We start from the raw sequence: 25128 nt of genomic DNA on the forward strand, positions 1-25128 counted from the left end.
TGCTATATATATATATATATATGTAGAGATATATATATTCATGGATAACCATGCAAGAATAGTTCAGAGTAAACGTCCTGCAGAGCTTTTCAGAGACACCGAAAACAGAAGGATGACTCTGTAATCTTTGGACCTCCGGACAACACACTGAAAACCTCTTTCTCCACCCCCAAGGACATTGTTCGCCCTTTCTCGCATTCTCCCAAACCCTATCTGGCCATTTCTCTGTTTATTTTTCTTCCCCCTCTCTCTGTCTCGCGTTCTAACTTCTTGTGCCTATCCTTTCAATCTTGTGTAAAAGCTGGTGGCACCTCTGATTTTCACTCTGCCTTCTGCGGATTAAGGTAAGACTTGTATGTCCTTTATTTTACGCTCTTGTCACAGCACTGTTGGCCGTAACGAACTTTGGGCAGGTGTTCATGTTATCATCAGGAGCCCTCATTGGTGAATACTGATAATTTGGTTCTATTTTATTTGCTATATGATGTCTGCCGTAGATATATACCAGTTTGCAAATTTCATTTTTTATTTTTTTTATTTTTTATGTTGCAGTTTTTTGTTTATTTCAACAGGAATCCAGAAACCTTGGATGTTTTCGTTTGAGATCTTGGTTATTTGCATATAAAGACATCCCACTTGATTAGATGGGGATATCATTATATGATCCATCCTCAGGCCCTGATGATGAGGATCGTCGCTTCGAAGCTTTTCTTCTAAGCTCAGTCGGTTTTCGGGGCAGACGTACGAGGAATCCATTGCGATCAGTTAGTTTTAATGGCCGTGATTCAGCCTCCACCATGAAAAAATCATCTAGATCGAGAAAGATGGTGTTTGAGGCATCACTTAGCTTTAAAGGCAGGGGGTTAGAGACCATGTTTTCATTCAGAACTCCTGCACCAGAGATGGAAAACAAAGTCTTTCGTAGATGTATGAGCTCCAAGGCTAATTATTCTACAGACCAATTGCCAAGATCAGATAACTTGTCCGAGGAAAAATACCAATCACCATTGTCGCATCCAAAGAAACTCAAGTGCCAGGCTGCATTGAAGTTGCAGAAAGTGTACAGGAGTTTCCGAACTAGGAGACAGCTTGCAGATTGTGCAGTTCTTGTGGAGCAGAGATGGTTTGTTTAAGTTTTTATTGCAAATCATGTATCCATTTAATTCTTCCCATATATTTTTGAAGCAAAGAATCACAATTCTAACTCACCAAGTGTTTTATAGGTGGAAGCTGCTCGATTTTGCTGAACTGAAGCGGAGCTCTGTATCATTTTTTGACATCGAGAAACCTGAGACTGTGTCTTCACGTTGGTTAAGGGCAAGGACTAGAGCTGCCAAGGTAGGGAAAGGATTATCAAAGGCTGAAAAGGCTCGTGAACTTGCTTTACAACATTGGCTTGAGGCAGTAAGTCATATGCTGAAAGTATCTTTGAATCAAACTACTATCTTTCATTTGTGGCCCACTTCTCAGTATTTTCCCTTCTCGTTAACAGATTGATCCCCGCCATCGATATGGCCATAATCTTCAATTTTATTATGTGAAATGGCTCCATTGTGAGAGTAAACAGCCCTTCTTCTACTGGTAAGAAAACTTGGGACCCAAAGAAAATTCTTCAGAGTGACGTTTGGTTGACAAGGAAAAATATTTTTCTCCCTTCAACATTTGACCGTGGAAAAATAATACAGGCTCGATATTGGAGAAGGAAAAGACATCAATCTTGAGAGATGTCCCCGTTCAAAGCTTCAGCGACAGTGCATCAAATATCTTGGTCCAGTAAGCCTCATGTCTCTCCCTTGCAATTCCGAGGAAACAGAATTAGAGCACAATTGAACTAAAATAGAATAAGAATGGGAAGATTATTACTTGGAATAAATGCTATATTAATTTTTTTGGTTGCAGCAGTGAAAAAACATGCATGTCAACGTTGAATAGTTATTTTACCTTAAGCCAAATGCCCAAAGCTGCTTAAATCGAAATCTCAAGAAGTTTAAGCGCAGTTCAAAGTTTAAACCAAATCCAGATTTAGAAGTGCTGTTGGAATTTATATTCTGAAAAATGTTCCATTTTGCAGGCAGAAAGGAAGGCTTATGAAGTTGTGGTGCAGGATGGGAAATTTATCTACAAGCAGAGTGAGAAACTCCTAGATACCACAGGAGGACCCAAAGATGCGAAGTGGATCTTTGTCCTTAGCACATCCAAGATCTTGTATGTTGGGTTGAAGAACAAGGGCACATTTCAACACTCCAGTTTCTTGGCAGGTGGAGCCACATTGTCTGCTGGAAGATTGGTCGTGGAAGATGGCACTCTGAAGGTATAAAAGAAAGAAAAATGAGGAGATTTTTTAAGAAAATCTTTATTAATTGGTTTCTCTCTCTTTTTTGTGAAACTTGTTTGACATACTGAAAGGATTTCTGTCAACTCAACAGGCAGTTTGGCCTCACAGTGGGCATTATCAACCAACAGAAGAAAATTTTCAGGAATTAATGTTGTTTCTTAAGGAACACAATGTAGATCTCACCAGTGTAAAGGTAGAACATGCTGAATTTGCTTCTCATATTTTTCATGAAGTTGACATCTTTGTTAGCCTGAGTTCAAACTTTTTTACCACGCAAATTCTGATGCTCTTCTTTCTTTCTTTACAACAGAAAAGCCCATGTGAAGAGCAAGAAGAAGTCCCTACCAACAAGACCGACGACTTTTGCCTTCAAAGAAGTCTAACAGAAGCAAATTTATATCAGGATACTGAACCAATGAGTGAATACTTCTTTGCTCAAAAGTGCGTAGATTCCGGACATCAGCCTTCTAATGTTGCTGAAAATCCAGAACCATTCATGTCAAGATTGCCACGAGAATTAGGCTCAAAAATAGTCAGACTTGAAATACCAAACCGACGCAATGTATTTGACATTCTGGAGAAGGAATCACTTCAACAAAGTTGCCACACTCATCCTTTAGAAGATGGTTATGAGACAGCAAAAGAATCGTTTTTGTCAGAGGAAGATTTCATGGTTCCTAAACTGAACTTGTTTCATGGAGATCGAGAAGAAGATGAACTGCCCATTCCAAAGGAAAAAATCATGCAGAGGATAGATTCGCATAAAGGAATGAGGTCATATCAGTTGGCTCGGCAATTATCGAGTAGATGGGCAACCGGAGTCGGGCCACGGATTAGTTGCATGAGAGACTATCCTTCTGAGCTTCAGTTCCAGGTTTTAGAGCAAGCCAATTTGTCTCCAAGATCAAAAAGTGTTAATGCATCCCCCCGGACCTCAACCCACTTGAGCCCAAAGGTTCTAATTTCAACTTCTTTGTGTAGGGAGACAACTGCAGACAGATGTTCCCTTGCTCCATAGCAACTGATACTGTCTAAAACAGAAACATCATAGACCAAGTTTAGGTGAAACCACAATACGAAATGAATCGATTGTATCATGATAGGGTAGAAATCACGGTATACGAATTCTTTTGCATTCTTCCTGTACATGTATTTGATAGATTATGGTGGAATTAGAATCGGACTGACAAGGTTTTGCAAGATGTGCTGCCCTTCAATCTTAAAGGAGACCCATTTCAATTCTTTCAATTGTCTGTCATGATTTACTGAAATCACTAAACCGAAGACCATAAATCATCACTGAGATAGAAAGTGTTTCGTCTTTTCTTTTGGGTAAGAAGATAAAAAAAGAAAAAAATGGTTACAGTGTAACATTTTGCAGATTACACTACAAAAAATTCGCAAAATTCTAACTTAGGAATAGGAAATGATGTCTTATTCACAGGCACCCGTTCCGACATTTATGTATCTGAATTCGGTCAAACCACTGGCCACGGATTGTGAAAACGTATGCTAGTTTTTACAAATATTTCGCATCTATGGTCTCAGACATGTAGGAATTTAAGGCTGGCAAAGAGAGAGAGTTTCTGAAGGCGTCGATCTGGTCTTAAGGTGAAAAAACTGTACCTAGTCTATCAAGAGCGTTCGTCTCTGGCAGTGAATCGAGAACATTGCCAAGCCCTTGTGAAGACTTGAATATAAAGTTCAGCATTGCAGTATCACACACACTTGACCAGCAAACCCAAAGCCATCAATCATCCACAGGACCACAAGTGCTCTCAGTTTCCAATTTTTGTAGTTCCGGGAAGTGGGAATCATACCACATTACTACATGTTACTTATGTTTTCTATAGGAATACAATTTGGTAAAAGAGGGATTTTTTCCCTAATAATACACACAGGATAGCAAAATCTGAGAGCATTTGCTGATATTTACAACTAATTATAATGTACACCAACTCTCTCTATCACACTCTCTCTAATAAAAGGTCAGGAGAAATAAAGAATAATTTGCTAGACGAAAGGAAATATGATGTACTCAGCATAGAAGAGATTCCATATAAATCGATAGAACCCGGAGATTGCTTCCTGCACAATGCAATCAAACTTGAGATCAGACGCCAAAAGTGAATTCTGTTTTTTTTCCCCCTCTATTGAAGAATATTACATATTTTTATATTCATATCCCCTGCTGCATTATTAGCTTCCGATAAGTATTACTTTGATCAGGAAGACAAAAGAATCACATGACCTGCAACCCAATTTTACTAAAGCAAAAGAGTTTTGAGTCATTATTTTACATATTAAAATAATAGTTCAGCAACATAAAAGGGGTGAAATTGCTCATGTGCATTTAAATAAAGTGCGGCTTGGTTTGTTACAACAATAATGGAGATATGATCATTCCAGTCTGCGTTTCTCATTAAAAAAAAAAGGCACAATCCCTACATAATACATATAGACTCGAAAACAAGTGCAGTCTGGTGAGTGCTGTATGGCTATCAAGACATATGGCCGACATAATTGTGGAACCCTATTGGTTTGGCTCACTTCGGTCGACCCTCAGCACAAAAAAAAAAAAAAAAAAAAAAAAAGAAAAAGAAAAGAAACAAACAAACAAACAATCACAAGTGGAGTTACTTAATGCTGCCAATAGAAAAGTGAGGACAAGTTATGTTCAGATATTGTGCCTGCAATTAAATGGAATCATATTTTTCTAATAAAAAATTATAATCGAATGCTCGAATGTATGGGTGTCACGTTGCTTAAAATTGGATGCCACACATCCAAGTAGTCCACTTGACAACTTTATTTGCACCAAAAATAAATAAATGTTTTGCTAAATAGGAACATGAAGACCCAACTCCTCTTAAAATTCATCCCCAGTTGTATTTTCCTATTCTTTTTCTTTGTTCTTTTCTTGAAAAGTCATGAAATATGCATTCTAAAAAATCTCCAGCAGATGTGTTCTGGTAAAAAAAGCAACCAAAATTTACCTTAGTGTAATTTGCTTGTTCTAATACCCACGCCTGATATCACATAAAAATTAAATTGTAAGTCAGAGTTTTCAAGATTGTAAAATACATGCATGAAAGCAGGTATGTCTGTGTGAAAAACAATTAACAATCAGCAAACTGGCTTCCATATGACATACATATCTTTTGAACATAAGAGGGCTAAAAGGGGCAAAACAGAGTCACTGCACCAGGATATGGATGTAAAAATAATATTTATCTGGTTCATAATTATTTCCTTGCATGGACATTGTTGAAGTTTGCAAAGTAGAATCCATCAATGAATAAGAGTCTAAACCAACATTATTCCATTGTTTAACAGTTAAACCAAAGTTTCTACACAGGTTCTAGAAACGACCTCTGAGTCTCTTACCTCGAACAAGTTGGTCCGTCTTGTGTTTGACAGGTAAGGGGCTGGCTTGATGGCTGTGGTGATGACTTGCTGGATGATGAGGTGATCAAATATTTGGCTGTGTTGGTAATTGGGGATCACAGCAGACAGTTATCAGGATGGAGAAGGGCGTTCAAAGATGCTGGGGGGTAGGCAGGGAGGAGGTGTTTTATTTCAGAGATGATGAAGCTGTCAAACGAACCCATGGGTGGACCCGGATTCTGGCAGTCTTTCAATAGGTGTGAATGGGTTTGATTAGAACATTATAGGTAGCAGGTTAGGGGGTCAGATCTGGTAGTTCAGTAAGATATTCAAAACCATTGGGAGGTGTTGCGGTTGGTCATAATCTTAGTCCTCACAGGTAGAGTAACGGCACATGAATGGACTTGATCATGATCTTAGCTATAAGTTGGCTGAAATAGCCTCTTAGGTCAACACCATCAAACCTCCATGCAGAAATGCGGCTTAATTCTAATATGTCATACGCCAACAACCAGTCATTGTAGTTGCTTTCTTATAAAAAAAATTTATGCCAATCGCAGAAGAGTGTAAAACAAAGGGATTGGAGATGAAATGGTGTGGAATCAAATGAGGAAGTTTTTAACCTAAAATATTCACAGCAAAATGGCTCCTGGTTACCGTGGTCATAAGAAGAGTTATAAATCCCAAGAAACAAACCTGGAAGATCAAGATTAATCCCAAGATTATATGAGCGGGTATCATTAACCTACGGTTGAAAGCCTGCACACATGCAATTGAAGGACTTCATTTTGGATTCATCTTTGCTGAAGAATATTAAGAATAAATACATAGATGCATAAGTTGTGAAGAAAAAAATGTAAGAACAAATCATGGAAACGTTCACCTGAGGCATATAAATTGCTGCCAGTACAGAAGCAACATAGTTTACCATCAAAAGCCCAGAACCAAGGAACGCGATGTTCCTGACTCCAAGCTTTGTTGCCAAGGTCGATATCTGAAACCTGTAGTAATGATACATCGAATTGAAATTAGACCGATGTGAATCATTTGAACAGGGGACACCAAGCTTCTGGGGAAAAATAACCAGCTAGGTTAGGTCTGGAAATGTGAACCATGGAACTTACTTGCGATCACCCTCTACATCTGGAAGATCTTTTGTTATGGCAATGACCAGTGCAAACAATGTTACAAATGCAGTGATGAAAGCCACAGGTGAGCTGCAGGGGAAAATTGATGTCTCAAAAATTGAGATGTATATGTTGAAATATTATATACAGGTTCCAATTTCAAATAACAAAAATAGATATTATGTTACCATTGTAGCCCACCTGTAGATGAGAATTCAACATCATTTACTATGTTACTTTTAATTTGGTAGAGTTCATGAAGGTTCCAATATGTAAAATCTCAAGCTCTAATTCATGCCTCAAGTTAGGCACTGATTCCAACTAAAAGGAAGGGAAATAGGACACATAGCCAGTCACTAATTATCAGATTCCTGGTTGGATAAATACTTATCCTAAAAAGATATTCCTAATTGTATAAATGGAGGCCCATAAAGCACCCAGAAGCACAACTATAATTAAGCATGTATAAGGGTAATAGAAGCACACTACAAAGCAACTTATTTATCTTTGTTTTTCTTTTTTCCTTTTCAATTATTTGTCAGAAGTCTATATCTGAGCGGGCGGGTGCCTTGAACCAGTATCTGTCACGAGAAGTCAATTATTTGTACACTTCTTGTTGTAGGTTACAAGGCACCGACATAAAAGTTCCCAGACTGCTGATTTAGGAAGCCCATCTCTTTGCACCCCAGATGAAACATGTGACCTACAGTTTCTCCTGGCGCAACTACATTATGAATGATACATGATAAAACAATAGCCCACCTCCACTCAAATGGAAGTCCAAGAGCAGCTCTAGTTGCATAATATACACCAAAGTTAAGAAGAAAACCGCGCACCTGCAGAAGTTATTTGCTGGTTAATTCCAGTGTGTTGTAGAGTTTTATCTTACAAATTAAAGGTAATTGTAAATAATTGTGCTTATACAGTCAAAACAGCGTCATCAATGAACACAACAATCTCCATCAAGTTGTGCTCCACCTGGAAACCTGACAATATTCCTTTCTCAGAACTTAAATCTGCTTGATTTGGCTCTTCATGACCTCTAAAATCAACTACTTCATTCATACAAACACATACATTATATATGCATGCCATATATCACACGTATATAATTGTTTACCTCATTTACAAAAAAAAATAATAATAATTGTTTACCTCATAACTTAGTAGACGAGGTCATCTTAGAATGTGAATTGACCCTAATCTACTTCATGGCCCTGGATTAAAATGAGCCACTTTGTATTTCTATTACATAAAGGTGTCTTTTATATCATAAACAACTTAAATTTTGCTCATTTTAAGTTGTAAAGCAAGAACCCTTTTTTTTCCAACTTCATCAATTTGGTGAAATTGAGGATGGTTAAACTGAATTTTTGCTTATAAGTAATCAAAGATTTTATTACAAACACAAAAGCATAGCCCAAGTACACAAGTAGCATACAAGAGAAACACTTAATTAGAAATAGGAAAAGGGACAAGAAATTCACAGAAACTCGGCCCATTCTGATATATAGAAGCTACCTAAAGGAACAAAGTATTGAAACAGAAAGCTTTAAGTCTCTCCAACATCCGTTTGTGATCAATCATGTGTTTGACTTTTTCCCTGATATCAAACTATTTGGTCTTGTGTGGTCATCAATTGCTGAAAGTATGGGTGGGTAAAAGAAGGCATACCGTGGCAATTATAAGAAATGCTGCAACAGCAAATCTCTTCAATCTAAATGGAGGAACTGAATAGATGGTGCCAAGAAAAAGACCAAGACAGTAAAGAGAAGTAATGAACGGGCCAAAGTTGAATCCAACAATCAACAGGCCAGTCACTGCAAAAAATATCACCAAAAACCATGCAGATTGAACTGAAAGATCCCCCGCAGCTATCGGTAAATAAGGTTTGTTTACTCTGCAAATGAAACAGAAAGATGCTAATTAAGAATTTTACATGTGTACTTCTGTGGAAAGACACATAATAAGATGAATCTGGGATCTAAGATCTCAGAGATCTAAAACCCCACATGTAGGTAATTTATACTCATGGCTTTTAAATATTGGATGGAGACTTAAGGAAAACAATGCCATCGAGACTTGTAAAGATTATCTAACAAATTACAGTAAGTTTTTTTCTCTAGTTTTCTCTCCGCACACAATTTTTCTTTCAGTAAGTTCACGTAGTCCATGGTGGTTGTGGGCTCTTGACGGTAGGGTGTCTGTTGCATCATTGGAAGAATATGTCCTCCTTGAGAAGTTTAGCAATTGAATCGAAGGTGTTTGAGATATGGGCGGAGGGGAGTGAAGTACTTATCACGGAGAGGGGTTGGAAAGGATCGCAAACTTTGAGGTTGGGTTGGGACACAGCACGCCGGGTCTTAAGGGCTTTGGAGGAATGTTCTAAGCATGGAAGAAAGGTGTACTACTCTGCTTATAGGGATGGTAACAGGGGATACATCGCACAGAAGGGCTCCAACTCTCGGGGCAGATTCTTGGCCCTAGTGGAGTATAGTGGAGGGGGGCACCGTAGTTTCATCTTTATCCCTAGGGAAAGGGATGGAATGGGGTGGAGGAAGCTTGCAGTGGTCGTGAGAGAGGTGGGTAACAAATGTGCTCAGGGGAGAGGTCTACCACCTTCGTCGATAGTGGCACCCCCATTGGCTCGATCATACATGGAGGTTGTGCAGACACCTCGAGAATGGAGAAATTTTGCTTCGGCAGACCTGAATAGAGTAGGTGAAGTTCCTGTTTTGGTAGGTGCACAGAGGCGGGAGGGTGATGGCAGAGGCGTGTCTGGGCAAAATGATGTGAGTATTTTGAAGGATTTGCGGGATATGCAAGCTGCTTTGGAAGAGATGGCCGTTAAAGTTAAAGGGATGAAACGGTACTTTTGGGTAAAGAAGTTATGAGGTCGAATTTGGGCCTAAGGAGTGGGCCGGAGCTTGATTTTAAGAAGGGGATTGAGGCTTTGGGTGTGGGCCAAGAAAGGGGACCTAAAGGTAAGGCCCAGTCCAAACAGAATATCGGAAACGAGCCCAACCAGCTGAAAGGTTTGGCGTGGAGGAAGAAGTCGCAGGTCGGGGCGGACTCAGAGGTGGGTGGGTCAGTGCCACCATCGCCGGCGAAGCCTCAGATGGTGACGTCGAAGGTCCTCGAAGCTTCGACGGAAGAACAGCCGCCGGCAGAAGGGTCCGTGAAGCATGGAGAGGTGAACTCAAGCAGTTTTGTCGTAAGATCAAAAACAAACGTCTCGGCTCCTGCACAGACTTGGTCGACGATAGTAGATAAGGAGATCCCGACGTCAATCTCAAGGAGTAAAGGTGATTTTCTCGTGAGCAAAGGCAAGACAGTTTCGGCTCAGTCCCAAGACAATATAACGGAGCCGATATTAGCACAGATGCTTCCACCAATGGCACAGAAAGAGTCGATAGGCACAATGGAAGCTTCGGGTGAGCTTATGTTGGTCCACCATGTATTGGAAAGGGAGGCAGGGGAAATTGTCGAGGCTGCTGAGGGAAAAAATGAGGTTCTGACCTCTATGGTGGAAGGGGGTAATTGTTTATTGTCACAGTTCTTAAATTTAGAAGGAAGCAGGCAGGTTGAGTTTGTCTCGGATCCAGAGCTCGAAGTGGCTGTTTATGAGGAGGAGATGGATAGTTCATCTCCGTTACAGATGACTCCTCTTCAGATTGTGTCGGAGGAAACCTCAGATTGGGTTTTTAAACAAGTGGAGAAAATTCAAAGCTGTGTGGGTCTCTTTTATGAAGGTTATGAAGAACAATTGAGGGCACTTTTAATTGCTATTGAAGCTGGTTGATCCACGGTCGAGCAGTCATCTGTGAAAAAGAAGCAGGAGTTGAGAAGATTGCATTGTTCTATTAATTATGACAATAAGAAGGGTACTTCGGGGAGGAACAGATCTAAGGGGAGGGAAGCTATATCAGTTAATGAAGTATAAAATTATGTCTTGGAATGTAAGGGGGATCAATAATGTCAATAAACACTGTCAATAAACGCGTTCGCATTAGGTCCATTATTCATAGTTGGAAGATCAATGTTGTATGCCTCCAAAAAACAAAATTGGAAAGTGCTGACAGGAATGTTATTAGTAGCTTGTGGAGAGGTTCGTTTGTAGGGTGGACTTATTTAGCCTCTTCTGGTGCTTCTAGTGGAGTACTAGTCATGTGGGATAGTAGAGTTGTCGAGATGGTAGAAGAGTGCATTGGAAATTACTTGGTGGCATGTGTATTAAGGAATGTGGAATATAGGTGGTCGTGGGCATTAGCAAGTGTCTATGGTCCCAATAGAGAGGATAGGCACCTGTTGTGCGATGAAGTATCAGGGTTGTATTCTATGTGGGATCTTCCTTGGTGCATATGTGGGGATTTCAATATAGTTCGATTCCCAAGTGAGCGGGTGGGTCTTTCTTCAATAACTACAGCAATGGAGGTTTTCTCACAGCTGATTTTTGACTTGCAACTGCTGGATTTGCCGTTGGTGGGGGGTGAGTATACGTGGTCCAATTCTAGATTGGACAGATTTTTAGTATCATCGTCATGGGAAGCTCATTATCCGAAGTTGTGCCAAAAACATTTTCCAAGGATAGGATCGGACCACTTCTCCATTATTCTTGAGTGTGGGGGTATTCATGAGAGCAAACGGTATTTTAAGTTCGAGAATATATGGCTAGAAGTGGAGGGCTTCGTTGATAAGGTAAAAAGTTGGTGGCTGTCATACCAGTTTGAGGGGACTCCTAGTTTTGTTTTGGCTACTAAACTCAAAGCTTTAAAAGCTGATTTGAAGATATGGAATAAGGAGGTTTTTGGGAATGTTGAGCAGCAGAAAAAAGCCCTTTGGGAAGAGCTTCAATCCTTGGAAGCTGATGGGGATAGCGAGGAGAGCTTGTCTAGGATGAACGAAGTAAAAATAGAACTTGAGAGGGTTCTTTTGAGGGAAGAAATATCATGGAGGCAAAAGTCGAGAGTTCTTTGGCTTAAAGAGGGTGATGAGTGTACTAACTTCTTCCACAAAATGGCCAATTCTCATAGACGTAACAATGCCATTGAGATGTTAAGAACTGAAAATAATCTGCTTACCTTACCTGCTGAGATCCAAGAGCATGCTGTGCAGTATTTTAGTTCCCTCCTTAGTGAGACGGAAGATTGGAGACCTAAGATAGATAGATTGAACTTCGAAGCGGTGGATGCTTCTTCAACAAGTTGGCTGGAAAGGCCGTTCAAAGAGATTGAGGTGCATCGGGTGGTGTGTGGAATGAGGAGAGACAAAGCTCCCGGGCCGGATGGCTTTTCTATGGCATTTTTTCAAGATTGTTGGGAGATTGTGCGGGAGGATGTGATGAAGGTTTTTCATGAATTTTATGAGTTTCAAAAGTTTGAGTGCCACTTTTATTGCCTTGATTCCAAAGAGAGTGGGTGCTTCGGAGTTGAAGGAGTTTCGCCCAATTAGTTTGGTAAGTAGTGTCTATAAGATTATTTCAAAAGTGTTAGCAAATAGAATGAGCAAAGTGATGGGGAAGATCATTTCTAAATCTCAAAACGCATTTGTAAAAGGACGACAAATTATAGATTCGGTGTTGATTGCAAATGAATGTGTAGATAGCCGCATGCGGGAAGGGACTCCGGTGGTCCTTTGAAAGTTGGACATGGAAAAAGCATATGACCATGTAAATTGGAATTTTCTTTTGTATATGCTTAGAAGATGCGGTTTTGGAGATAAGTGGTGTGGCTGGATAAGTCACTGCATTTCAACTGTCCGCTTTTCTGTACTTGTTAATGGGCAGCCTTGTGGGTATTTTCCGAGTTCTAGAGGTTTGAGGCAGGGGGATCCCTTATCTCCCTTCTTATTTGATATTGTTATGGAAGCCTTGAGCCGCATGGTGGAGGCAGTGGTAGGAGCAGGATTTATCTCGAGTTTTTCAGTGGGAACTAATTCTAGTGGCCCTTCTACTATATCACACTTGCTTTTTGCTGATGATACCCTCATTTTTTGTGAGGTTGTTGGGGAACAAATTCAAATTTTGAGGGCTGTCCTGCTATGTTTTCAAGCTATCTCGGGATTAAAAGTGAACTTAAGTAAATCGGAGTTGGTACCAGTGGGAGAGGTCCATAATATTCATCACTTGGCTGATTTTCTGGGGTGTAAAGTTGCATTTTTGCCCATAAAATATTTGAGACTACCGCTAGGGGCACCTTTTAAGGCCAAACACATTTGGGACGGGGTGATCGAGAAGATAGAGAGGAAGTTGGCAACTTGGAAAAGGACTATTTATCTAAAGGGGGTAGGATTACTCTTATAAAGAGTATTCTCTCTAATATCCCTACTTACTTCCTTTCTTTATTCCCTTTACCAGTTGGTGTGGCCAACCGTATTGAAAAATTGTATAGAGATTTTTTATGGAGAGGCCTGGGGGAGGAGACTAAAAATCCCTAAGTGAGTTGGAAAAAAATTTGTTGCCCAATTGCTGATGGAGGTCTGGGTATTCATAGCAATGTTTTGAAAATCGTTTCGTACCGGCCGGTACGACCGGTATTTGCCGTACCGGCCACTGGGCTGGTACAGGTACTACCTGTATTTCGTACCGGCCGAAATACTGGCCGTTTCGGCCTGTGTTTCAGCTTGTACCGGCCGATATTTCGGCCTTCATTTTTTTTTTTTTTTTAATTTTTTCAAACTACAAGCTCATTTTTTGACCCTCAATTCAGATTAGACTATTTATAATTTATATATATATGTATTTATATATAATTATTTATATATAGACTATTATTTTGGAATATAATTTTGAAATATAATTTATTTATATATCGACTATCCCGAAATGTTATCCCGAAACGCTATCCCGAAACGGTACCGGTACCGAAATATTTCGTTCCAGTGCCTTGACCGGTACAGCGTCCGGTACGGTATTCAAAACATTGATTCATAGTCTATGTAGTTTTAATAAGGCGTTGTTGGGGAAGTGGCTATGGAGATACCATGGAGAAGATGAAGCATTGTGGAGGGGGGTGATTGATTGTAAGTATGGTAGTGATTGGGGAGGATGGTGTACCAAGGAGAGCAAGAATTCGTATGGAGTGAGACTTTGGAAGTTTATTAGGAAAGGTTGGGGTCGCTTTCTGAAACAAGTTAACTTCTCGGTTGGTGATGGTTCAAGAATCAGATTTTGGTCTGATGTTTGGTGTGGGGATATTGAATTGTCTCGCGCATTTCCGGTTGTTTTCAAATTGGCGACTAATAAACAAGCTTCAGTTTCTGAGATGATGGGTTTTTCCAATGGAATGGTGCTTTGGGATGTAGGCTTCTCCAGATCTACCCAGGATTGGGAAGTAGAGGAGGTTACTGATATTTTTAGACAATTGTATTCAGTGGAGATAAGAAGACAGGGCAGGGACCAACTATGTTGGAGACAAACAGCCTCTAAAAAATTTACAGTTCGGTCATTTTATAAGGTGATACTAAATCAGCACCATATTGGCTTTCCTTGGAAGAGGATTTGGAAGGCTCATGTTGCGTCAAGGGTGGCTTTTTTTGTATGGACAGCAGCAATAGGGAATATTCAGACTATAGATAACTTGAGGAAGCGAGGAATGATTGTTTTGGATTGGTGCTTTATGTGCAAGAAAGAAGCAGAATCAGTGAACCATCTACTACTTCATTGTGAAATGGCTAAAGTGCTGTGGGATGGTGTGTTTGGAAGGGTTGGGCTGTGCTGGGTTATACCGGAAGCAGTGGTCGAATTCCTAACAAGCTGGACCAACTTTCAAATGCATACTTGTTCTCAAGTGGCAGCTGCATGGAAAATGATGCCTTTGTGTATTATGTGGTGTATTTGGTTGGAGAGAAATGAGAGGCGCTTTAATGATCAGGAACACAATAGAGATGCATTTTGGAAGTTTTTTATAAGCACTCTACTTAGCTGGTACTCTGCTATTGTACTCAAGGGTGGGACTGTAAATGAGTTCTTGTCTTCGTTTTTCTAAGTTTTAGAATGTAATTAGGTGTTTCTTGTGTATACTTCTTGTGTACTCGGGCTCCGCCTATTACATCGTGCTTAATAAAGTTCTAACTTATCAAAAAAAAAAAAAAACAATGCCATCGAGAATATCAATTGTAACAACAAATAAAATATAGAGGGAGTGGAGGGGAGATTAAACTATCCCATCAATTCCATCTAGCTATACCAAAACCACTATTCAAGCCCAAAGAGCCTCTAAGTCAGTCTTTATATTCCATCGCAATGGTTCTCAGAATTAACAGCAGTGTAGGCCGATCTTGCACCAGGTCTCAAACCACAAAAAAGCGTTGTTAATCTTATCATGAGGGGCCAGCTACGTAAATTGGTGCTTATGTCCAATATATAATTCACATAAAAATCCGCATACATATTCAGAGCTTACTTGTCAATTCCAATATCGTATATCTGATTGATGCCTACTATATAGCCATTACCACATAGTAAAGCAAAAAGACCAGAGAATGCCTTCAATAGCAGAGACCACTTTATCAAATGAGAGTTCTCAATCAATGCTCTTGTCACCAAAGCACTGCAAAACATATTAGACATGAAGCTTAGTCCAGTCTACTATGTAATTATGTGGAGAAAGATGTAAGCCAGCGTTAACCAATTTGTGCTTGCAGTAATTACTTACATGGATCCTAGAGTTGTTCCTCGTATTGTATGGGGCCTAAGAAATCTCCAGCACGCATCTTTAAAATCTGAAATTCTATTCAGTATTGGATCAGACCCGGCAGCCCCAATTTGAGTACAGGCCTGGCAGCATTCATTTTATATTAGTGCCGTACAAAGAGCCAATAGTCTCGTTAACAATAACAAACCCAACTTTGCCAGAATGACTTTAATCGAACCAAAGCAAGTTCTAAAAAATGATCGATGACATCGTATCCCCACAGTCAGTATGATGCCGATATGCCTTCAAAACTTGATATTTTCTTGAAGTTAGTAACAACACTTTCGAATAACGATACAAAAGGGAAAAAATGCAGCTCCCAGTTTAAATTGTTTTGGATACAGGCTCCAATCAAATCACACTTGGATGGTCCGGTAGTATCCTGAGCTCGCCACTTCAATGGTATCGGTTTTAAAAAATTTTGTTTCTTTTTATGAATAAAAATAAATTGGCCAAAGTGCAATGCAATCGAGATGGTTCGATACGGCTTATAAATTCTACTAACCCAAGAGATTCAACAGATTGCCAGATAAAAAAGCACTGGTCTCAACATGTCTCGATAACAGTCTCTCAGTTTTCAGTAATTAAAATATATATTTCTTACAAAACAGAAATACGCAAACGAAAGAAGAGAAAACCACTAATTGAATGTAATTTGTTGGAGAAATAAAACACGATACCCTGATGGAACTACGCCTGTGCTGTCTATTCGAAGCGGATTTTGAGTAGCTGGTGAGAGCGTACAGCCCAAAAGAAGGCAATCTCGGGTGGCATTGTAAGAGAGAATGAAGAGATTTGCCGGTAGACTTGGTGGGTATGGTGGTGTGATGAAAGGGTGCCTTGCAGAGAGGGGTTATGGCTCGGGTTCGAAGTGAAGAGGAAGGAGAGAATGAGAGCTCCATGCAGAGCGAAACAGAGAGAGATTGGGGATGAGAAGCGAGCACCAGTCCAGCAGTGGGGTCACTCTTCACCAGGGCTTCAAATTTTGGTTTCCACTTTCCACCGAGTTTTAACAGCGACCACTTTGCCGGTAGACGCCAAAACGAATAAAAAATAAAAATTGTAGACTGGTGGAGATGCGGGGTATCGAACCCCGTACCTCTCGCATGCAAAGCGAGCGCTCTACCGTTTGAGCTACATCCCCTTTAGGGTTGTGACTACAAGATTTCAAAAAATTATAGCTAGATGACTAAAATACCCTAACCGTATACTAAATTCTTGCCACTTGGGGGTAAATCTGCCATTTAGTTTTCCCGGCTTCCTATATATCCCATTGCTAGGGTTTTATCATGGCTTCCATCCCCTTTGCGAGACTAGAATAAAGAGCGCGGCTGCTACGAATCCTCTTTAGCTTCAGCTCTCGCTCGGTTCAGGTTCGTTATGTTTTCCTTCCCGATGCCATTCTCAGTGTCGATAATTCTTCGCTGAAAGTTCATTTTGTGGATTTCTCGAGTATTTAAATGTTTCTTATATTCATCATATTTACGGTTGAAATAAAATTGTCTGCTTCTACACTAACAGGACCTAAAAAGCTTAGCACAGTTGTTTGTTGTAATTGTGAACAGATTGATGTTTATGTGATATTGTTTGCAGATCCGTTCTTTCCTTTACACTAGCTTTTGTTTACCTGTTGCTGTTTTTTAGTTTTTTTATTTGTTTGTCAGAGAAGTTTAGTGTGTTAAACCTTGATTGTTGATGAGTAATTTATCATTTGCTGAAGTTTTGGTGTGCGTTCGTATTTGCATAACCTGAAAAAATTGGAACTTTATTAGTTACACAGTATGTCGTTACAGTCATTCGCCTTGTAACTGTAAAACTTGGTTCATAAGCGGTTACTTGGTCTTTGCTGTGTAGCTTCTGAGTTAATTAATGACTCTGATTCCGATATATTGAGCTTCTGTACACTTTCCTAAGATCGTAAATGTTAATTTCATTTTAGCTTTCCCTCTGCGATTCATTGCAAGTTTTTTGAAACGGATCCTGGTTGTTTTGTTATTTGGATTAATTACTAGGTTATTCCCTTAGTGAGTTCTGAATTTCCGTGGAATAATTTTTGTTCTTCCAACTTTTATCCTTAAATACTTTGCGAGTGTTGATGTCTGGAGCATCTGTTCCCATGAAACTTCTCTTATTTTTCCCACGGTCAACTATGATGCTTTGTGATAGGCATATTGATTTATAGTTATTACACACGGTCAAAATAGAATTGTCTGCTTAATGGTTACTCACTGTTTATCATTATTAATTCCTGGTTGGTGTTAGCTTTTTAATGGTAATGAAAAATTTAACATGGTGCTGAGATTACAAGCACCTCTGCAGTTTATGCACATCAAAAGGTACAACATCAGGATTTACTGAACCCTATAAAAATTGGTTGGTGTCATTCATCTTGTATTAACTGCATGCTGGTATTTGAGATAGATTTCCAAGCTTATGCTGACTTTGCACACCTTTGTCCTAGAAAGGCTGTTTCTGCAGTACCTTACCCCCTTCTTTAAAAGCTTCCTTGACATGATCTCACTTCACTTTGGATTCCATGTGACTAGGAACTTCGAAGTTCCATAGGTGCTTATATTTTCATGCTTTTTTCAATAAAATGTTATGTTGTCTGAAAAATTTGCACAGATGCCTATGTTATCCGGCCTATTTTTATCTTATAATTCTAATGGTTGCCTTTGCAGGATGGAATCTCAAGTGAAGCATGCTGTGGTGGTGAAAGTTATGGGTCGAACTGGATCCAGGGGTCAAGTGACTCAGGTGAGAGTCAAGTTTCTGGATGATCAGAACCGGTTCATTATGAGGAATGTCAAGGGACCAGTGAGGGAAGGTGACATCCTTACCTTACTCGAGTCTGAAAGAGAAGCAAGAAGATTGCGATGATGGGCACATTGGTTCACCACCTCGAATGTTACCGCTTTCTTCTAGTAGTTAGTAAATGGTACTTGTTTGCTTCGGTGTGGTTGAATTTTTGTTGAAATTTTCTCTGTTGGAAACACTTGGTTTGATTTTGCACTTGGAATCTAGTACTCTTTGAACTTTAACTTGGGTATAACTTAAATATTTGTTGTTGAACTCCATTGAAATTTAAAGTATCTCGTGTTCCTCGTCTTGACTCCTGAACTTTACTGCTTTGGAAAGGTTTGTAGATTGGGTGTTATATTGTGATGCTACCCTTTGTGACGGGTTGAGATTTGTGCAACAAAATCCTTAAGATGTGAGTTATGGTTTAAACACGTTGACGGCTGCATTCCACCCCACTTCTTTTGCCCCGTTTATTTTTAACCATCTCTGTTGTTGTCGGGTTGAATATGTGCACTGACCCGGTAAATCATCCGTGAATTGTTAATATAATATGACTTGTGCATCGAGTAAGGCCTAATTTGGATAATAAGAATACTTAACTATTATTTATTATTTATTATTTTATTATTATTTTTTATTACTATTTAATATTTTATTATTATTTTATCATTATTATTTACATAATATCTCAAAATATCTGCCTATCCAAATTCTAGCTTGAAATTGCGGTAGATTTGAGTTATTTTATTTCTAAATTGGTGTGGCATATTATTCATATTTAAGTAATGATATATACATAACATATTATATAATATATTACACAACAATTTTATAAAATGAATGTATTTTTGTAAAATTATGGTACTTTTATAAAATATTTTACATATCACTCATTTAAAACATTTTTGTGCAATGTTTGTACAAATAATAAATATAGATAGCAGCCACTGTTTAGGAGTAATCATTTTACACACATGATATAGTATTATCTAGTCCACACATCTCTCCAAATCTAATTTACCATCTGACTGAGAAAGAGATCGAGAATGAGAGAGAGAGACTGAGAGAGAGAGAGAGATGTGCTGATGAGAGAGAGAGTCAGTCCGAGATGAGAGAGATAGTCGAAGATGAGAGAGAGACCGCGATGAGAGAGAGAGAGTCGGAGATGAGAGAGAGAGCATGAGAGATGAGAGAGAGAGAGAGAGATGATGAGGGATGAGAGAGAGAGACGATGAGGGATGAGAGAGAGTCGAGGAGAGAAAGAGACGATGAGGGATGAGAGGGAGTTGAGGAGAGAGAGAGAACTGGCGAGAGATTTGATGAGAGAGAGTCGAGGAGAGAGAGAGCCGGAGATAGTTGATGAGAGAGAGTCATTGATAAGAGAGAGATGATGTGAGACGTTGGAGAGATGATGAGAGAGAGGGAGTCTGTGCGATTTACAGAAAAAAAAAATGGACCACGTGCATCCACGTAGTGTGTGCAGTGTGCACACACTACAGTGGATGCTATATAGAAGGATTCTTGTACAAAATGTTGTATAAATCATTTTCTTTACTAAAATAATAAAATCTGATTTGTGATATTTAAGTTTTAAAATTTATTTTTTAAATAAAATCATATAATTTAAGCATTTACTAAGATTTACATATCGCATGTTAATAAAAAAATTTATAATTCTTTTTTTATAATTTTTAAGATTTAAGAGATTTAGATATTAAGTTGAGATAAAAATTAAATAAAATATTATTTTTAATATTGTTATTATTTTAAATTTTAAAAATATTAAATTATTTATTATATTTTATATAAAAATTTTAAAATAAAATTATAATAATTAAATAAGTTGAGATTTAAAATATTTTTGCTTTCCAAAGCTACCGTTACACTTACGGCGTGTGGTAAGCGTGGCATGGAAAACGATAATCATTTGTATGGCGTGTAACCGTGTAAACTCTCGAAAATAAAGAAAAAGTAGGACCATTCTAAAAGTTAAATTTACTTTATCTGATTGAGTTTGTATAAGCAAATATTCTGAAGTTTCGTTTGATTGTATAGATAAAACAGATTAAACTTAAAAATTGAATAAAAATTATTAAAAAATTATTTTTTAATATTATTTTTAATTTTTGACATTTTAAAATATTAAATTTTTTATTAAATTTTGTATGATAATTGAAAAAAATTATAATAATTAAAAAAAAATTAGATAAGATGAGATAACTTAGTTACACAAACCAAACGAAACCTAGAGAAGTTTAGATAATAAATTGAGTTGAAATTATATTTAAAAGTTTAATTAAATATTATTAGAATTTAATTTTTTAATATTATTTCATTTTTAAAATTTAAAGAAATTAAATTAGTAATAATATTTTATTTAAAAATTTTTAAAAATTATAAAGATATTATGAATCTAAACAACTTCTAAATCAGCATGTCTGTCCCAAAGTTCAATGACCCTTTCCGCTCTCATCTTGCTATTGCTTCGAGGGTGATGCCAATCCGGCCTGGTTCGGATTCCATCCCAGAAAATTAAAATTTTCAAGGAATTTTGTCGACTCTTCGTGGGTAGTAGCATCGAGGGACTCATCCAGTTCCGACCATAAGACTGATATTAACCATTTCAAACAAGGTTTTTGTCGAGTTGGATCGTGAGTTTTTACAGTTCAATAATTTTATTATTAATCGTACGATGCCATACTTCGATTAATTCCTTCAAACAGAGCAATAATCTGGGCTCTTGCAGTACATTTAAGTTAAATCATCCACGAGCAAAATTATCAGACACCGCCTATTCGATCAGTTTCATCATCTTCATATCAAAAAACAGCAAAATAAAGATAACAATATTATATATGACCTCACCTCAAATGAGACAAAATTATCATCTGATCTCATCTTAAATATAATTTAAATGTAAAAATTTTTTTAAACTAATCACTATAATTTTTCAAAATAATCATTACAACTTTTTCAAACTTTCAAATAAAAAATAAAAGATTAATAAAAGATTTAATAAAAGATTAATGCTACATACAGTCGTGAAGTACACAAGCGTCGTGCAGTCGCTTTGAAAAAGAGTGGAGTCCACTATTAAAAAATTAATTTATTTTCATGTAAATCTTATATTTATTCACTTTTTTCAAAGCGACTGCACAACGCATGCACACTCACGACTGCAAGTATCATTTCTCTTAATAAAATGCTATATTAACCGCGGTGGTTTATACAATATAGTACCATCGACCCAAATTAAATGTTTTATTTGATCCGTTACGTACCTGAAACGATAGATGCAATCTTCAAGGCTTCTATCCTGCACTTGGGGCAATCCATGGACACCTTGATCAGCACCGTTTGCTGCAAAAACGAATGCAACTTTATATTAGCAAAAACTACATATATCTACGGTCTCAATTTTCTCACATGCAGCACGTACTCCTAGCTAGCAATTTCCATACCTTCATAATTGTCTTAGTTTTTCAGCTAAGATGATGAGTAATGAGTATTGAACCAAAAGCCTTGCGTCTTTTAGGAAGAGAAATATGACGGGTGCTTAAAAACTGAAGGTAGACTGGTAGCCAGGGGAGATATTAACAATTTCTTATTGCTGAGGTACTCAGAGCTCTAGGCATTGGATTAGCTATCCCAAAGCCAAAATTTGGCTAATATGTCACTTTTTAGCTTTTGACTAATCATTCAAAATTTGAACTACATATTGGATTAACTGTCACATTTTCTATAATAATAAAATATTATTATTTTTTTATCTATTTTTGAATGCATGTTATTTATTTGTTTAAATACTTTTTAATTTTCATTTTCATAATCTCCAACTCTCTCCAACAATCTCCTACAATTAGCATCTCTAGTTGAGCAACAAATTGTGCTACTACTACCATCGTTTTTACAACCCAGCAATCTTACTTTCAGCACTTCCACTATTGGTGCCCAAAATTTACAAATCACAAATCAAATCACAAGCTTTACAAAGGGAGAAAAACATGCAAGGATATAGTTGCTGCCCAAAATTTACACACATTATCGCAGAATGTTGCCGCCCACATATAATGGCAGGCTCATAGTTGCTACCCAAAATTTACACAAATTATCACAAAACCAGGAAGCTCCTTTCACATATAACAGCATCATATAGTTGCTACCTAAACAGTTGCTCGCCCACATAACAGCAGCATATAGTTGTTGCCCAGAAAATTTACATGGAGTACAATTGAGTGGATCTGCGAAAAGTTCAAAATATAGCACAAAAGCCTGAAATACAGGGACAAAGCTTACATCTTTAATGCTCACCAACTGCCTTTGAACCTCTCTCTCTCTCTCTCTCAAAGCTCTTATTCACTTCTAGACTGAACTCGCTGGTTCAGATCCATTTCCCCTAACTCTCTCTGAAAGGATGAGTAAACAGGACATGTTGAGGAATCAGGTATACGCTTTTTAACTGCTTTCATGTCTCGTGTTTTGAAATGAAGCAATTTGAAACCTTCATTTGTTGTTCATTTTCTCAACTCATAAGTTTTGTTTGCTTCTTTTCCTTCTTTAAACTCTAGATTTTGCAACTTTTTAAAGCTATTTGACGTTGTGCTTTAGCTTGCAGACTTATATCTTCAAAGTGAATATACACTGTTATGGATGTAAGCAGGTAGTGAAGAAAATCGAAAGCGTGCACATTATTATATCTGACCCCTTTTCTTACAGAAGTAGTATCTTCGAGTTTCTCAATTTTGTCTGTGTCACTGTGATTTTTAAATCTACATTTTTATGATTTAGTTGTTCAAAAGATTAATTTTTTCGCCTTTTTTCCCCTTTGCTTTTGGCTAGGAGTTTATGCTGCACATGCACATAGATGCAGACCAAGGTAAGGTGAGGGTTTCAGGAAATTTTGATCCAGCCAGACTCCTAAAGAAGCTATAGAAGTCAGGAAAGCATGCAAATCTCTGGGGACACCAAAAAAGTTCAAACTTGAACCAAAACCATCTCAATAATCAAGTTCAGAAACATGCAAATCGAGAATGGCAAAAGAAGGCACACACAACAAATCTCAAAAAGGTGGGAAGGACAGAAAGGGAGAGCAACAACCACAGCACCAAATGGAAGGGGCTAAAGAAACACAGATGCTATTCTTGTAAACCCTAAATCTTGTAACACCAAATAAGAAACACAGATGCTATTCTCAGAGAAATGCTTATGTTTTTTTTTGTTTTTGTCAGTACATAGACAGCAGCACATGTGTGACGAAGAAGAAATGTACATTTTTGAACATCGCATACCTTGTACAACTGGGGGAGAGAGCGAACAGGGGGGGTCAGAAAGAAAGAGCGGAGAGGGTGGGGCGGTGGCATCACGACGACCAGACCAAACCGTCGTGGGTGGTGCAGTGGTGATGTTCAATCGGACCCGTTGCCTGAAATGAGGGCAGAGAAAGGGTTCGGAAGGGACACCGGTGACAGAGGTGATACTGGTTTAGTCGGAGTAGAAGCGGCGATGATGGAGGAGGATACTGCCGGAAATGGAATAGCTGATGGTGGGGAAATCTTGGGGGGTGATCGTAGGAAACCGAACGCGTTGGGGAAGAATTGAAAAGGGAAAGGTGAAATTTCTAATGCGCGTGGGAAAGAAACTGAAGTGGAGAGGTGTTATGAGCTGCTAAGTGAAGGATCCCTAATCTCAGGGTTATTGTCTGAAGTGTTGTGGGCCGGGTCTGGGCCTACGGGCCTTATTTGATTTAATTTGGATTTTATTTGAGTTGTTTGATTTGTTAAATCCAGCAGGTTCTTACGGGCCCGTTATGTGATGGTTCCGATCTGTATTTGTTATGAAGCCGTTTTACCACGTTTTTATTCAGTATTTGTTATTCAGTTCCTATTTTGAGTCTGTATGTTTAGTGGGTCAGTTGGTGTCGTGGGTCAGTTTAATAAAATTCTATTTATATGGCAGTTATCAATGCATGAGGTATCAGATTTTCAGAATATTGTGTTTACACTTTGAGAAATTCTATTTGCAGTCCCCACTTGGGGACTGCATGTGCAGGCCCTTTATTAAATGAAAAAAAGCATCATTTCAGGAGGGATAGTATTGTAATTTTAAAAAAAATTAAAGATAAAATTACCTAGACTTGTATTGCAGTCTCCAAATAGATACTGTATCTAGCATTGCTCTTACACTTTAGAGGCCAGCCACCTCGAATTGCCGAGATTTACAAATTACAAATTGACATAAATCATAAAGAGAGGAGAGAGGAGAAAGGAGAGGTGAGTTCGGTTGGATGAATATTTATTTATAAAAGAAAGATGACCGTATCAGTCAAAGAATTACTGTAAGATGAAATCTTGGATGGTGGTGTTATGCTCATCCAATGCCTGTAAATTTAGAAAATACTATTCATACCGCTAATTTCTACCCCTAGTTTTTGATATTGTGAGTTTTTTTATTAGTTTTTCTTACTTAATAATTAAATAAGTATTTTTTAATAACATTATGATTTTTTTATTTTTTAAATATATTTAAATGTATTAAAAAAATACAAAAACAAATTCATTCTGAAAGCACTAACGGGAGCTCCCAGCTGTGGGGGTAGCATCGCTTTAGTTAGAGTTGTAAATTTAAACCAAAAAATCGGTCCGGTTTTGAACCGGTCCGATCCGAAACCAGTTCCTATTTTATAAAAACCGGCCGGATCCGGTCCGGTTTCGATTCCGTAGTTTTCAGGATCGGACCGGTTGAAATATATATATATATAAATTAATTTTATATATTATACAAAATA

General features: G+C 38.1%; 3 protein-coding genes, 1 long non-coding RNA gene and 1 other non-coding gene across 7 annotated transcripts; 2 read left to right on the top strand and 3 right to left on the bottom strand.

Moving 5' to 3' along the window:
* The first annotated feature begins 644 nt into the window (after positions 1-644).
* Positions 645-3513, top strand: LOC109013605 (IQ domain-containing protein IQM6-like). The gene is made up of 7 exons (XM_018995748.2): positions 645-1123; positions 1224-1404; positions 1493-1581; positions 1686-1773; positions 2072-2311; positions 2427-2528; positions 2646-3513. The coding sequence occupies exons 1-7, from the start codon at positions 645-647 to the stop codon at positions 3351-3353; spliced, it is 1887 nt and encodes a 628-aa protein (XP_018851293.1). The 3' UTR covers positions 3354-3513.
* Positions 3514-4063: 550 nt separating this feature from the next.
* On the bottom strand, positions 4064-16535 carry LOC109013473 (homogentisate solanesyltransferase, chloroplastic). 2 transcript variants are annotated; one of them, XM_018995571.2, is made up of 10 exons: positions 16223-16534; positions 15504-15625; positions 15252-15398; positions 8524-8749; positions 7612-7685; positions 6847-6939; positions 6606-6723; positions 6419-6481; positions 5332-5364; positions 4064-4423 (listed from the first exon to the last, which is right to left on the bottom strand). In XM_018995571.2, exons 1-10 carry the CDS (start codon positions 16442-16444, stop codon positions 4349-4351), a joined length of 1173 nt encoding a protein of 390 aa, XP_018851116.2. In that variant the 5' UTR covers positions 16445-16534; the 3' UTR covers positions 4064-4348. The 2 variants fall into 2 exon arrangements, with proteins under 2 accessions (XP_018851116.2, XP_018851118.2); XM_018995573.2 differs by lacking the exon at positions 5332-5364 and having other exon boundaries at positions 16223-16535.
* Positions 16536-16613: 78 nt separating this feature from the next.
* Positions 16614-16686, bottom strand: TRNAA-UGC. Its single transcript has one exon. It is a non-coding gene; the product is annotated as a tRNA-Ala (tRNA).
* A 107-nt stretch (positions 16687-16793) lies between these two features.
* Positions 16794-18654, top strand: LOC109013475 (40S ribosomal protein S28). Its single transcript, XM_018995575.2, has 2 exons — positions 16794-16915; positions 18224-18654. The coding sequence occupies exon 2, from the start codon at positions 18225-18227 to the stop codon at positions 18420-18422; it is 198 nt and encodes a 65-aa protein (XP_018851120.1). The 5' UTR covers positions 16794-16915; position 18224; the 3' UTR covers positions 18423-18654.
* Positions 18655-21040: 2386 nt separating this feature from the next.
* On the bottom strand, positions 21041-24011 carry LOC109015385. Of its 2 annotated transcripts, XR_004801327.1 has the most exons (3): positions 23633-24011; positions 21626-21704; positions 21041-21156 (listed from the first exon to the last, which is right to left on the bottom strand). It is a non-coding gene; the product is annotated as an uncharacterized LOC109015385 (long non-coding RNA). The 2 variants fall into 2 exon arrangements; XR_001999896.2 differs by lacking the exon at positions 21041-21156 and having other exon boundaries at positions 21625-21704.
* Positions 24012-25128: the final 1117 nt, after the last annotated feature.

This window comes from Juglans regia, chromosome 4, assembly GCF_001411555.2.
Source record: "Juglans regia cultivar Chandler chromosome 4, Walnut 2.0, whole genome shotgun sequence".
Taxonomy (NCBI): Eukaryota; Viridiplantae; Streptophyta; class Magnoliopsida; order Fagales; family Juglandaceae; genus Juglans; species Juglans regia.